General features: G+C 38.8%; 1 protein-coding gene across 3 annotated transcripts in view; it reads right to left on the bottom strand.

The window, feature by feature from the left end:
- dennd2da (DENN/MADD domain containing 2Da) overlaps nucleotides 1–15,656 on the bottom strand; it is a 42,739-nt gene extending 27,083 nt beyond the window's left edge. Inside the window, exons 1-4 of one of the 3 annotated variants that reach the window (XM_069169138.1) lie at nucleotides 15,479–15,656; nucleotides 6,755–6,821; nucleotides 6,580–6,657; nucleotides 4,832–4,897 (exon numbers count right to left, since the gene is read on the bottom strand). In XM_069169138.1, coding sequence (XP_069025239.1) covers nucleotides 4,832–4,897; nucleotides 6,580–6,657; nucleotides 6,755–6,821; nucleotides 15,479–15,508 — 241 coding nt within the window. In that variant the 5' untranslated portion in view covers nucleotides 15,509–15,656. Of the gene's footprint in view, nucleotides 1–1,876; nucleotides 2,211–4,831; nucleotides 4,898–6,579; nucleotides 6,658–6,754; nucleotides 6,822–13,936; nucleotides 13,954–15,478 lie in introns of those variants that run through there. The other 2 variants (XM_069169139.1, XM_069169140.1) reach the window with 2 other exon arrangements.
- Between the last annotated feature and the right edge of the window lie 298 nt (nucleotides 15,657–15,954).

The raw sequence follows: 15,954 nt of genomic DNA, 5'->3' as shown, positions 1-15,954 counted from the left end.
TATTTTTCTGCAGGTACCAATAAATCTCTCCAGGACATTTTTTTGCTCACTTTGCTGTTACTCTGACCCACCAAATGTCAAGCAGGTATAGATGAGAAAAATTACTTTTCATTCTATCACTTTTCAGGAGCAAATGTAGCCGTTTAAGGGTACCAACAAATTCGTCCATCTCTGTAACAGAAACTATAATTATTTGTGGGAACTAGTCCATAAAACGTGAAAAGAGGCAATTTAGAATTGTCTTGACACCGTGCCGTCGCCAGTTTAATATAAAAGGAACCACGCAGATCAGTCGAGTAAGGGAAAACACAAAACTGAACATCAGTCAGATCCAGTTTAATCAATCGGTATGAACTGAACTGGTTAAGCAAAGTTTGCCACACCGAGACTGGAGCTTTAATCCCAAGTCAATCAATTTAACCCAAAACTCCTTCCCACATATTGCATTCTCGCTGGTTTGCAGTTGTCCCTGCAATGTTTGGTTTGCTGTCTAACATGATCGCACATGTATCACTCATTTAAGATATACGTGTTACAATAAAAATGCAGAGCAAGCACATACGGCATAAGAATGTGACCTTTACCGACTCTACAACATACAACTTCTGGCAGGACAAGGTAATTGCTCTGTGTTGTCTGTGTCAATAGTAATGGCAATGCTTCCCCACCCAACGCCTTTCAGTTGCACAACTTTTGCACTCATCTAGCCACAGAAAAACATAACGAATATAGAGCAAGGCTCTAGGTTGTACTTTATGTGCCTTTTACAACAGAACAAGTTTTCCTCGAGCCTGCATGCCTTTGCTGACTTGTGCTACTGCTTTTCAGCTATGATGTGGGTGTAAATAATAGTTCTGGGTAACACCCTCAGGCCCCAAGGGCTACCGAACATGTTTCAACATTGTGCCGTCCATTCTCTGAGTAAAGCAAGGAGTCAACTAAGGCCTAAGTAAAGCTGACTGAATCCTGTATATAGTCTCCTCAACGTTCTTCCTCATTCTTGCAATATGTGGCTTTCAAATGTAAATCTGTCCACTCATCATCTTATCCATTTGCCCAGTTATATCCAAAATATATCAATTTTCAGCCTTTAAATTCAAAATTCATGATCACCTTTTCTGTGTCAACAGGCTGGCTGTAGCCAGTCACAGAAGAACCCTGACCCTGGGCTAGCTGTGGAAGGGTGTTCTTTGTTTACCAAAGGTGGCTAAAAACAGTGTTTCACACTAATAATAAAAGGCTATGAGGCAATTCAATTTAATATGTTAAGTAGGCCAAGCCTGGACATGATTAAGCAACTCAATACATTATAAGGATTTTAAATTAGACAAAATGCCTCATTGTAGAAGCTTATGTGCACTTGTCACAGGCAAAGGTGCAGTTTGGGATTGATACAAGGAACCCGCAATGAAGCAACACCAAATTTCATTACGTCATAAATAAATGTAGTGCTACCGTCCCAGTATGGCATAACTCCTGACAGTACAGAGGTCCGAGTCCAATGGTCCACTTGGGCTTCTCATATTTACCCAAGGTGCACTTTATTTGTGTACATTTTCTACTACAAAAAAACTATAGCAACAATGAAGGCCTCAAATTAACGAGCAATGTAAACTTGTACCATTATGTGCTACTGATATTTGGATAAACCTGCTTGAAACAAATCAACGGTGTACGTTGAGTCAGGTAGCATCCGTCCGATACAATCAACACCGTTTAACAAGCAAACCGAGGTTGACATAGCCGCATATCATGCTCCTTCGCGGGGTTTTAAAAGCTGACTATTAGTATTGCGTAGCATAAATGGTCGACTTTATGTAGACTCCCGACAGTCTAAATAAATGATAGTGAAGAGCGTCCAGTAGTCTATACTCACTCCATCTGCTCTTAAAGTTCGTCAGTCCGCGTCCTTTTCTTCTCCTCGTTACCGTCTCACTCATTGCTGGTAAACTCCGCAAACGCAGCGTAGTCCTCTTAGCGATTATTATATGCGAATGTAATGACACCGCAGCGGCAATTTAACGCCTCCATTCCCGCAAGTACATCGATTTGATCCGGGTTTCGCGTTCGCCTGCCGTCCGCGTACATAGCAGGCTACAGCCGTTCTGCTGGGCGCGCGCCCGGGCGAAGCTTCGGCTGTGTGCTGTATTTAAGTAATGTGCGAAAAAAATGAGAAGCAATGTATTTCCCTGCGGTTGATAACTCTTTATAGTCAGTTTCGTCACGGGGGGGGGGAATCTGGTTCTCTTCACCTGCCGGGAGCTATTGAGCCACACATGAACTTAAAAACAAGCAAACGGGAAAAACTAACGTAGCCTACACCACGACATTGTTTTGAAATAGGAGATACCAGCCCACTTTCAACAGACCCGGCATTCCCAAACTCAGCACTCCAGCCCTGGTTGTTTACATGCTGTCTGATCAAGGTGAACTATAGGAGCCCGGAAGAATAGCTCAGGGCTTCAACCCACGGCTGTTATAACGTGAAACTTTTAACGTGAACGTGAACGTGCATTTCTTTCACATTATAACAGCCTAGCATATGATTTGAAAAGTTGGTGTCGGGCGGATTATGTGGACGTGTGGCCGTCTGGCCGCGGGAGCACACGCAGCCCGTTAAAGCTGTATTGCCCAGTATAAATGTGCCCTATTTGGATTAAACAATTATATTGTGCAAATACACTTAACTTTATATCCCTGATGGTCTAGCACAGGTGGCTATACTACTAAACCATATGAGTAGATTTTGAATTCAGAGTTTCAAAATGTAGTTAACCTGAGTTGCCTTTTATATTTTATGGATAAAATCGATTACTGCGTCATAACGCGCGGCAACTGCCTGACTCACATCCACTTCAGTACAGGAGTCAGTTAATTTTTTTTATATGATTAACTGAATCAGAAAGTTACACAAAAAAAAAAAATTGTTTTAATTAATTATGTAAGTGGGATTTAAAAGGTAGGACAGTCACCAAACCTGCCTGTGTCTGTACTCAGTTCCAGGAGTTAGACCTAGTATGAGCTGGCAGAGGCTAGGTGCAAGTTCACTTGCCACTAAAATTGCGCTGCACCATCTCGTTTTGCCCATCTTGGTTCGCTCTGGTCTACAAAAATTGCAACAAGGCCCACTGTGATTGAGTAAATCTCTTCAAATGTGGCATAAACATTCAGTAGTGACATACTTCCCGTAGTACCCTAACAACTAGTGCTCTTCCATGTTAGGACTCGTACTTGTGTAGTGCAGGGATTTTTGACAAAGTATACACCACTGGCTTGGCTAACTATAACTCTGCTAACTAAGGACAGGTTTAATGCAAGGGATGCAAAGGGTTATTGTTAGTAAAAGGCAATAATGATGACATTGAGAGCTTGTGGATTATATTGTTGGCAGTACGCTAACTTTGAGGATGCTTTTAACTATGATAGTTTGTCAACTGACACTTGAGGCAGGTGCAGTGCACTTCATGCTGAAAGGAGAAAGCCTGTTGTGCTGTGCTGTCTCTCTCTATATAAACGTATCTTGTGCGCGCAATTTAGTATCTCATGGCCTCGATTTAATAATCCGTGCACACCGTAAAAAAGAAAGTTCACCCTGTGGCTATTCCTGGGCTGCGTAGTATTGACTGAGTCCTAATTTTAGTATGCTTGGTATGCTATGAGTGTTAATTTACTTAACATCAGAGTACAATGTGTCTGCCATGAGGATAACTTGAGGAATGCAAGCATTTTCAAAAAAAAGTGAATCGGACACACACACAGAGACATGTGCTTCACTGGGAGAAAATCCATGTGAAGGGATGAGATCAAATGGGATAAAATGCTTTAATAGGAATGCTTGACAGTTCTACTTCAGTTGTTCCAGAGACAGCTCAGTTCATGCTAACTGATGTTCAATAAACCTACATTACACCAGACTCAGGATATTCTGTGTTTGTTTAAGGAGACTGACAAATAGCTGGACCCAAACCATTCTGGCCCTGGTGATAAATTTCTCCACCACATGCTTAAGTACAATACCACTTATTTTGGAATGGGTCCAAAAAGGCTCTGGCCCCAATAGATTCCCATTCAAAATACATCAACTTCTGATTAGTGTTGTGGTGATCCTTCTGAAAATAATTCAATAATTTATTTGATATTATGCTTCAAAGAGAGATGTGTTTGGGGGCAGGTTTCTGGTATAGGTGCATAGCGTCTTTGGCATGTCAGTCAGATTCACCCCTCGCTCCTTCCTAGCTCCACCGTCTTGTCCCAATATACTCACCTCTCTGGCTCAAAAAAAACAACAATATGATGACTGCCAGAAAATGCCAGAATCAAACCTTCAAATCGGCAGTTCACAAACTCATTGGTTAGGTCATGGTTTCAACACTTGGTTCATACCATACCTTGAACAGAGGTTCACTGGAGACTTTCAGGGTACGGACAATAAATTGATGAAGACAATGTTGGCCAAAACATAGCCTTGGGTGAAAGAAATACTCGTTCAGTGGTTATGTGCTACCTCAGACCTGCTGGTTGCCCACTAATCTAAAGGTTGGCGTCTTGATCCTCAGCTCCTCCTGTTTACATGTGTACATAAGTGCCCTTGGACAAGACACTGAACCCCGAATTGCTCCCATTTGTGTGTGTGAGTGTATTCTTGATGGCGAGCAACTTGCATTGCAGCTCAGTCTCATTAGAGTCCGAATGTGTGTGAGTGGGAGACCGCTAAGGTCATAAAGTCCTTTATAAGTGCAGACCATTTACCATTTACATTTATCGAACTAACGGACATCCATGTAAAAAGTGGCCAATTTTTTCATCATGCTTGTGTTATCTTCACACATACCTGTATTCTTCACCTGGTCCTGAACACTGTGCACCTGTAAGGTGCCATCCTCACCTGGAACTGACTCTAGAATTAAAAATGAAAAACAACTTGAGTTGTGGGTTCTTCTTTGCATAATAAACTGCGACCACTTGATGCTCTTTGGAAATGTACACGTAATGTCATATAAGGTGCTTTCCTCCCAAAATCCACCTAATGTCCATAAACATTTAACAAAACATAAATGTTCCTTTTGCTCTTTGTCATCTGCATTCCCCCCACGGTCTAAAGCCCCACACTACAAAACTATAACATTTTAAAATACTTTCTCATAATATGTTCTTATTTCAAATGCCCACACTACATACATTTTTCCATAAACGATCCAAGGGCTTCGTCATCAGCCCATCTATCAGCTGATTTCCTCTGTAGCTCTATGCTGTTGTCTTAAAGCACGAGCAAAAAAATTGCAATACATTTGTTTGCAGCTGCGGTTTTGTTGTAGCGAATGCTAGAGTATTCAAACAAGCCGCAGTGTTTAACACTACAAGTTCCACCCCATGAGTCCTTGTACTGTTGTAAAGTACTAATCCCTTAGCAGGGACATTTTGTGGGATAAACAGTGAAAAGCTGGCTTATTGTGCAGATGGTCACACATTTCACTATCTGGATAGCAATGCTTTGTTTGAAGATTTAGAGATCATTATAGCAGAGAAATAGCACCGTTGAAAGTTACTATCTTCTCGTCTTTTCAGATAATTAACTTCTCTATACACTTACCCTGCAAGATCTTAGTGCTGCGTTTGACACCATTGGTCACAACATTTAATTACAGAGACTGGAACATGCAATTGGCACCACGAGGCTGGTTTAAATTATATTTATTAGCTTGATTCCAATTTGTTCATGTTAATGATGACTCTTCTGTGCAAACAAAAGTTAGTTATGGTTTTCTGTTAGGATTCCTGTCTGCTCCTACTGTTTGCTCCTCTGTTTTGTCCCCAATCACCTCTCCTCATGTGTGCTGTCTTTCCCCTACCTGTTTTTGAACTTATACCCGAGTCTGTGTGTCTGCGTTTGGGTCCAGATACACTCCACCATACAACAGGGGGGGATAGCCTGGTTTTACTATCTTGTGAAATAAACTGATGGGGGGAAGCTGGGTGATTCATGCAGACAGTCCACATAAAAATATGCATTCAGCCTTACACTATATTCTCACTGAAAGTGTTTAGCTAAGTAAAGGTATCTTATGGAGGACACTTTCACACACAGGGAAAAAAAGTTGGAGACCCCTGGCTTAGAAACTCACTATCTACTCATAGAGTTACTCTGGATGGGATTGTCTTGGCTTCCAGCACAACTGAGGAACCCTGGTGTTATCTTTGAGCAGAATATGTTATTTAACTCACACATAAAGTAAGTCTGTGGAACTGCCTCCTGTCACCTATGCAATATTGCCAAAACTAATGTGTCATGTGAGGGACACTAAAAAACCTGACCATGCATTTGTTGCTTCCAGGCTGGACTATCGTAATTTCTTATTATCAGGGTGTCCCAATACCTTAAAAGCCTAAAGTTGATCCAAAATACTGCAGCAAGAATACTGATAGAATTAGGCAAAAAGAGATCACATTTCACCCATTATAGATTTTCCTCAATGGTTTATGGGAATATTCAGTGATTATTATATCAGCTTTAAGATACAGCCATTTTCAAAATAGCATGACAAGTTGAGTAACTAGGAATTACGAAAGTATAATATTTACCATTTCTCGATGCTTCTCGGAGTGATGAGAAAGACCGCACCCCTCTCCGCCATTTAAATCCATCCTCTTCCTGCCTTTCTGGAGAATTTTTACATGGACAGAATGAGTTATCACTAAATTGAATCGGAAATCTTTACATCACTGTGAATTTGTATTGTATGAGTTACTATCTTACTTTTAACACGGAGAGACGAGAAGCAGAAACTCCTCCTTGTGTTTGGAGACACTTTTGGCTCCATACTCTGGGTAAATAGAAAATACAAACATAGTTAAATGAAATCTAGAACTCTGAAGTAAATTACCAAACATCAAGTATTATATACTGTATATATAAGTATATAATGTAGAATAGTATAATTTTGTTTCTTGAAATGTAGATAAACATTTCAGTCAGTCTATAAAAGTTGGTGAACAGTGCACAGTCAGAGGATGATTCCTAATAATTTAGTGACCCTTTTGATCTTTCTGTTATGGTGTTAATTTTCCACTCGTGCTTCTACCTTGCTTAAAAGCTAGTTACATTTTTTTTTTTTTTTTTTACGTTCATTTCTGGTCCCCAGCAGATGAACCCGTTTCATTTTGACAACTCCAACTTCATACATGAGATTATTTTCAATTTGCTGTGGCTATTCAACACAGTGGATGAATCGTAATGTTTTTACGATTTTTTTTTTTTTATGCCCAACATTTCATTATTCTCCAAATTAAACTACTAAATTTGTAATTAGCTTTAAGACCAGCAAATCAAAATCAGCAAAAATTACATTGGTTATTTGTTCCTACCAAAACCTTTACAAATCACTGCTGAAACATGATTATAGTTTGGTACACTTTGGTTAGTCTTAGGCATAAACACAACTTAATTACGTTTTGAAAACGCACATGGTTTGGGTTAAAATTAGTTAATAATCTTTGTGCTCAAGGTGGAGCAGATTTGTATATTATTTTAGCATAATATTAATAATTATCATAGATAATTATTAATCATGAAATTATTAAAATTACAGGGCACCACCCTGGTATCAGGGACCAATAATCAAACTCTAAATTCTGTCTCATCAAGGTGTGTTCACCTTCAAGCAAACAGTGAAGGAATAAATCTGAGGACTAATTTAGCAATATATTAATAGAAATATGGCCAAATTGTGGCATTAATGGACTTCCATACAAAGTGGACTAACACCGTTTGAGTGGCAAATGTAGCTGTGTAGGCTTGTTGGTTTGTAAAAGAGAGAGAAAAAAGAGGAAGTGGGTAGCCCAGAAAAAAGGCTCTACAGTGGCTGTTGGGTTTTAGTGCTGCAAAAGCCCGGCTTGAAGTGGGGCCACTTGCTAACCCAATGTAGTGTAAACTAGGGACGAGTGAGTACACCATTATCTGTATCTGTTAAACCAACAAAATGATCTGTATCCATCCTCAGTGGGGCATGATGTAACCCGGAAGTGGGTGGTGTTAGACCGGATGTTTGCAGGGAATAACCTAAAGTTGTTCATTCAAGCCTGAAATCGATATGGGTTGATCAGAAATTGCTAATTTATTATTTATTAGAAAACTATTTACAGAACAGCCCCAGAATTTAGCTTCAGGGCAATGTTTTTGATCACAAGAGTAAGAGAACTACTTATAGAACAAGTTTTTTATATATATATATTTATATAAAAGTTGCTGTATTCATTGTTATTGTTGAACTATAGTCAGAAAAAAGTGTCAGGCTGGTCATATAAAAAAATCTGATAAAAATAATAATATTCTATACTTTGTACGTTGTTCAGCAAATAATGTCTATGTCTGTGTGTGTCTGTCTGTCTGTGTGTGTGAGTGTGGGTGTGCGGGGGAGGGAGGAGTGGATCGTTATCCTGGTTTTATTATTTTATTAGATGAACTGATAGTGGGAAGCTGGGTGATTTATACAGACACAGTCCACATTGAAATATGCATTCAGCCTTGCACTATATTCTCTCTGAAAGTGCTCAGCTGAGTGAAGATATCTTAAGGAGGTAGGAGCGGGCCGATGGAAAACAAGGAAAACAAACAGGCAGAGGCAGTCGTCTGGTCAGAGCAAAGTTCTCTGAGTAACCCGACAGAAGATATTTTGTACGAACCTAATTGAAACGAGCTGATGCCAAAAATAACCCAGGAGAGTTGTGAGTTGTTGTTAATTCCTGGGGACACTGAACACTGACTCTGTGTGTAGCTGCCTCGGTGTGTGTGCACACAGTGGGTGTCTGTTAGAAGCCTTGATCAACATAATAGTAAACATAGACAGGGAGCATTTTACTGCACAGTGTACTTTTACTTGTCATACTTTAAGTATATTTTGCTGATAATACTTTCATACTTTTACTGAAGTGAGGTTTTAAAAGCAGGACCTTTCCTTGTGACAGGGTATTTTTTTTGTGTGTGTGGTAGTAGCTACATTGAGCTTAAGTAAAATATTTGAATATTTTTTCCACCACTGAAAATAACCCTGATATGACTTTAATATTATAACATATCTTTTTCATGAATCAGCAGCGATTGAGTACATAGACAGGCTTTAAGCCTTATGGTCTTTCTACAGCAGGTGTGCCCAATAGGTCGATCACAAGGGGTATGCTTTAGTCTGGTCATTCATGAAAAACCTAAGCCATTAAATTTATTTTCAAATTTCGTCCTGCCTCAACAAAGCCACTTGATTGGCGGTGATGTGGATAATCATGCTATGCATTAACCATATGGACTGGGGTGATCCTGTACCGCCAACATGTTTTGTCCACCTGTCAGTGGCAAGGCTCAAAAAACTGCATCATATTTTTTTATGTGAACAGGATCTATCAGAGGAACCGTTGGATAGACCTTGGTATGCAGTCTCACACTGCCTCGACTCTATAGTCTTATAGCTGTGTGAAACTATTACTTTGCCACCTGTAAGTTACTGTTTTTGCTTTGTTGTGTTGGCAGCAGCCTTTATGGTGAGTTGGCCTACTGAACCTTATTTAAGTACTCAACTGGAGGCTCATACAGTATGACATATGAGTATCATTGGTTTTGCACAGGAAGACATGACCAACTATTTATAGGAAACCAAAATGACAGGACATGATGATGCCATATGGGAAAACTCTCCAGCAAGATAAACCACCAGAGGACAAGTGAAATGCATGAAGGCAGGGTGAGAGGAGCATAACATTGAGTAAAGTATTAATGTTTGTTATAGTGAAATATTGTTTTTTTTTTGGTGGCCGACATTAGTAGATTTTCCATTTTTCCCTTTTGAAAGCTCTAATGTTTGCTATTTGGTTAGTTATTGTTCATTCCGGGGAAAAATCCTAGGGCGCAAGAAGTGCTGAATTTTATGTTTCTGGTCTGTTTTGAATTTTTACAGAGCATGAGTTGAATGGAAATTGGGACATTAAGGGCCTGGTTTATGCATGTATAAAATCACGTGCAAACTTCACATCACCTGCAAAAAAATGTCAAAGCTGATTTACTAACGACGTGCAGTGAGGATTGCGTCTTTCAAATGTGCAATTTACCACACGTTGTCCATTTTGCGGGTTTGCCTATTGCCTAATATTGGGCGTTTCTACTTGAATGTGCAAAATACTGAGGGGAAATGCAAATATAAAAATGTATCACTCGCAATGATGCTTACTGAAAGTAGAAATAAGAGAACTGATTGCGTGTGTATTTTAATATGACTGAAAAGCATGTATTAATCAGATGCGTACATTAGGAAAGACGGCTACTCTTATGGATGGAAACTAAAGAATACGTAGAGAACGTGGTTTTACACCTGTGTAACATTTCTGAGATGCCAGAGGCAGAAATTATTCAGACATGCCGCATTTCCAAAGATGAAGAGTTATTGAATGAACTGAATGATGATTGACAGCCAACATCAAGGAGGAGCCACGAAATAGGCTACCAGCAATTCGTAAACTTCTTACGACTCAGCATTTTCTTGCCTGTGGGTCATTCCAGCACATCGCTGCAGTGCCGTTATTCCGGTGTGCTGTCCCAGGTACTAAATGCAATGTCCCACAGAATTCACAAGTAGCTTCATAAGGCTCCCAAACACTTGCAAGGCACTGAATGAAACTAATTCACCTGCTCATCAAAGAAAGAGCTGGACCTGCTGCTCAGTGTTTGTTTGAGGCATCTCATCCATCATCCCTCCTCTTTTAGTTGCCGACGTTTTATTATATGCCATTTTTTGTATTATAATATCTTGCTATTTTCTTATAATGTCATCTATTGATCTTTTTGTTATTCCCACAGCATTGACTTCCTCAGTGATAATCTCCCACAGAGCATTTTGTTCTTGTTATATTTAAGGGCTATTTATTCATTTCAATAGGATCAAATTTCCTTGGAATCACTTTAACACATGCAAATACCTAATTTAAATAGAACGATTTACACCTGATATCAAAGACGCAATTACTCTTAGTAAATCACCTGCAAAACGGGTGCAAAATGAATGTGCAAATTTTTTAAATAAACACTCAATTTAGTATCCTTTATGAGACCTTAGTAAATCAGGCCCTAAGTGTCCTGAGGTATTAAAGGTATGAAATAGGGAAAAGTGAGTACACTCTGTATCTGTATCTGTTAAATGAACTAAATTATCTGTATCAGTATCCGTACTCGGGCGGGGCTAAACCCGGAAGTGGGTGGGAAGCAACCGGAAGTTGTTCATTAAAGCCTGAGATTGGAATAGGTTGATCAGAAATTGCTAAGTTTACAGAACAGCCCCAGAATTGAGCTTCAGAGCAATATTTTTGATCACAATAGGAAGAGAACTACTTACAAAACAAGTATTTTTTTCAATAAAAGTTGCTATATTTATCGCCATTGTTGAGCTATAGTGACAAAAATGTCAGGCTAGTCATATAAAACAATTTAATAAAAGTAATAATGTACTTTACTATGTATTTTGTACAGCAAATAATGTCTCTTTCTCTGTGTGTGTATTGTGTGTGTGTGTGTGTGTGTGTGTGTGTGTGTGTGTGTGTGTGTGTGTGTGTGTGTGTGTGTGTGTGTGTGTGTTGAGAGGGGGGGGTAGATCATTACCCTGGTTTTATTATTTTATTAAATAAACTGACATTGGGAAGCTGGGTGGTTTATGCAGACAAAGTGCACATCGAAATATGTATTCAGTAGTGCACTATATTCTTGCTTAAAGCGCTCAGCTATTACTACTAAACCAGCTCTATTCTTTTGTTTTAGTACATTAAATAATGGTGGGTGAAGTGGTGATGTTTGGCAGTTTAACTGTCTCTCTCTCAAGTCCAAAGATAGACATAGAAAGAGCTCCACAGCTTACTGATCAACACACAGGCCTGGACTGGCCATCGGGCATGCCAGGCATTTTTGGCCCAATACAATTGTATGTATAAAAGCAGACATCATTTGAACTGTCTGCCATGAGCATTAAACATTATTGTATCAAACACATGATAAGCACTCTAACCTTGACATAGGCAAATACGAGCGGTGGTAAAAAAGGAGCGAGACTGCTCCTGTTGGGCACAAATGGAGTGCAGCACTGTGATGTGCTCAGAGCAGAGAGAAGCTATGACGTTTTTGAGTAAGTATTCCAGGTTACACTGCTTGATGCCAGTGATCATAATAGTATGTATAATGTGGTATATAATCCTATAACAGTAATCATAATAAAAGTTTGATCAAGGGGTAATTAAAATTGAAATACACTTATAAGGGACCATAAACTATTTTATTTTTAATGTGACTTCTCTGAGATCCTGACATAATTCTAAATTAAAAGGCTCACTCAGATCCACAGTTATAAAATAATGAAGCGTCTATACAAGTACAACGTAATTAAAAAGTGCCTCTTATAGTGTCCAAGGAATGCGTTAATGAGTGTTCTGCGGTACCAAAAATGAGGTTTGTAGTCAGAACAATGGTGGGGAATCTTCAAGAGGTAATTAAATAGACTCTGATACAAGGGTCAGCGTGACTGCAGATTCTGTAAACAATGGTGGAAATCCTTAGAAATTAACCAATTAAAAATATAGGCGGTGGTTAATTTAAGCATAAAAGTTAGGTCCCACAGAGATTGTGTCAGAAGTACTTTCCATGGAAACCAACAGATTTCTGCATTGATTTTTGATATGTATAAATCATACATTGCTCTGAACTCTGCGCAGCCACATTGTATTTTTGTCTCACTTTATTTGATTTGTTAAAAATCTCTACCAATTGCTAAAGACTAGATACGTCTGATAGACTACTGGCCCAACTAAAGACTTTTTTGACACAACAGTAACTCAGAGTCTCCAAGGTTACACAAGCTTTTGCCACCGTTGGCATGTAACTTTTGCAATTTCACCAAGAACCTGAAAATTGAGCAAGGAGCACACACATCAAATTCTTTATCAAATTTTAGGACAACAGAAACTAGTAACAGGCAGCCAAATCTGGTGAGTAGGGTGGTGGGTGGGGTGCAGTATTGCTGAGGGCGATGAATTTTTCAATACACAGTGAGAGGGTGTATTCACATTTTGAACAACCCAAGTGCCATTGCACCATAATTTAGGTCATTCGCACTGAATATTTTCCATCAGTCGCCTCAGAACATTACAATTGAACTCAGTGTTGACAATCTGACCCTGAGTAATAAATTAAATGTAGACAATCCTGCGAACTTGAAAGAAAACCCACCTGGTAGCCCTCATGATCTGATGCACCTTTCGGTTTTGATTCTGTCCCTGTTAAATGCCACAGCCACTCCTTGATTATCTCTCAACATCTAACCTCCTGGTCTTTCAGGTAGGACCAGAAATGTATCCTCCTCTGAGACTGTGTAAATTATACAAAATGATTATAAAGGACCAAAAACAGAGCCAACTTCGTCTGTCGGCTAGAGCACAACAAAGTAAAAAACAATAACAATAAACAAAAAATTGCCAAAAAGAGAATACATTTATCAATGTAGCCTCCTTCAAAGAAAAATGACCAAAACAGCAAGTCAACAAAATCTTGGTAGACAAAACGGTTTGCTTCTGAAACATTGGTGGGGGCTGGGGGTAGGAGTCGATGGAACAGAACAGCCTTCCACATCCAGTTCCACAGAGGAATCCATGGGTTAGAATAATTGAATGTAAGTATATTTCCCAAAATGTTCTACAATTCCTTTAAAGCCACTAGCTACACTCCTTTGGGCCTCCCAGTGCTCTAGTACATGTATAAAACACACTTTGGCAAATTTAACATGCTCTGTTAATCCCTCCTTTATGCAATTAGAATACAGTACTCTGGTCCCATTATAATTCCTCACATAGAAGTTTTCGATGAACTGAAATTTTTATTTTGGCGTTCATCGAAACCAAAAATTTTAATGTTATTTTTTACCTCTGTCAGGTGGTTTTTGAGTCGCTCTTTGGTCTAAATACATAGCACTTCCTCTGGCTTATCATTTCACTTGAAAAAAAAACAGATGGCTTCCGGTTGCAAGATCGACCACGCCTGTGGGTACACAAAAAATTACGTGGTTTGTGCACTAAATCCATCCATTAATTTATGAATTGCCATGTTATCTCAGCTGCAATAAAGTAAAGTAATATCAAAAAAAGGTTCCAGGTTCAAACCCGCCACTACACTGTGGCCTTTTCTGTATGTTAATTGCATGTCCTCTCCTTTGCCTGTTTGGATTTTCTCCTGGTTCTTCAGCTTCCTCCCACAATCCAAAGACACTCGTGCTATTGGTGATTTTAAATTGGCCATCGGTGTCAATGCGAGTGGGAATGGTTGTCTGTCTTTCTCTGTGTAAAATAAATGTTAAAATGAAAATTGAATGTAAAACATGTTTTCACATATTTTGAACATGAAAATCATACTTTTGAGTTCAATTTAAACATTAATTCTCTAAGGCAAATTTTAGAATTTAGAATGTCAAAAATCTCCCCCAATTTAACTGGAGTTTTGGGTGAATTTAAAGATTATGTTAAAGAGTCTCAAACTGATTAATACTAAGAGAAGTAACAAAACTGTCCAACTGTATGATGAAATTCTTGAAGAGGAATAATATGCTATTTTTATTTATGTAACTTTTTCTCCTATGATATTTTTGCATCAAGGAAATGTATGTTTTCAAATCCATCTATATTTATTTATTTTTGATTTGATTTAAAAAAAAAAGTTTTAGCTTTTGTTATTTGTTATTCTACTGTCCTATTATTTCCACATTGCAATCTTTCTGTATGAAATAACGAGTACTTGTCTACATTGTTTGTAAATGTACAGTATATCTTGTTCAATAAAGTTCTCTGTTTGTCCCGTTTGAACAGTGACGGTATGATGAACACACTAGATTAAAGTAGGGCCTGGTAAAATGACTTCACATTGCATTCAAATTATATTTTAGTAGGTATTCACAAAAAAAGAAATAATAAAATAAAGTTATAGAAAAACTTTTACCATGGTGGTTGGGCGTGCAGGAAGTTACAAAAGATTGCAATTGAGGTTACCAGTATTCTGCAGGTAATCATGTATAGAGATGTGTATATTATATCTGTACACATGATTACCCTCAAGTAAAAAAAAAAAAAGAACTCCCTTCCTCTAGATTAAGCATGAAAATGGTCTGCAATTGTAATGAATGTAATTCTTACTACGGAAAGGGAACGAGAAAGTGAAGTTGTCAAAATCAAAGTTCTGTATTCCTGCTGTCAAGGACATGTTAAGGTATCCAATGCTTTCCTGATAATGTCCTTAAATCTCTGATTTTGTGGTCTGATTTCACAACCAGAACCAGATTTGACTGGAATATTCCGCCTCAAACTCTGCTGTTATTCATTTGTAAGATGAGCATTAAATATAGCAGGTTAAAGCACAGATATCCAAAAAAGTAGTGCAGCCTTGAACACAAAAAGCTTTTGAAAGGAACATACTCACCACTTCTGCCTGCTGTGACGTCTTATCCATTGGCCTTGGCAGGGCTGATGAGAGCAATGTATTGATCCACTGGATCTTGGAATAATGTTATGGCTTTGGCATAAGTTTGAATTTACCAAATAAACACCAGTTTAAAATGGTTCCCTCCGCAACATATGCAGCAGTGTGTCTTGACGGTATTGACGCAGCAAGTGCACATGCAATGAGGAAGTAATGCTGTCGCAATGTGCGGTTGGCAGACTTCAGTCTCAGGCAGCGATTTCCTCTTTCAGTGTCAAAGTGCAGCGAAGCAGGCGACACGCTGCAGGTGTGTGTTTGTGTGCATTGTGGAGTGAAACCTGTTCATCAAGTTTCAAAACCAGTTAGTCTTTAAATGACTGTGTAATAAAGCTATCCATGGAAAGACTAACAATGTGTATATATATATTTAACAAACCTGAGACTGCTTACTTGTATTCGCAATTCGCAATTTTTAC

The sequence above is a fragment of the Embiotoca jacksoni genome, unplaced genomic scaffold, assembly GCF_022577435.1.
Source record: "Embiotoca jacksoni isolate LCO1_2020_lvr unplaced genomic scaffold, fEmbJac1.0.p SCAF_43, whole genome shotgun sequence".
Taxonomy (NCBI): Eukaryota; Metazoa; Chordata; class Actinopteri; family Embiotocidae; genus Embiotoca; species Embiotoca jacksoni.
The sequence above is the reverse complement of the archived record's forward strand: the minus strand, read 5'-3'. Positions and strand labels throughout refer to the sequence as shown.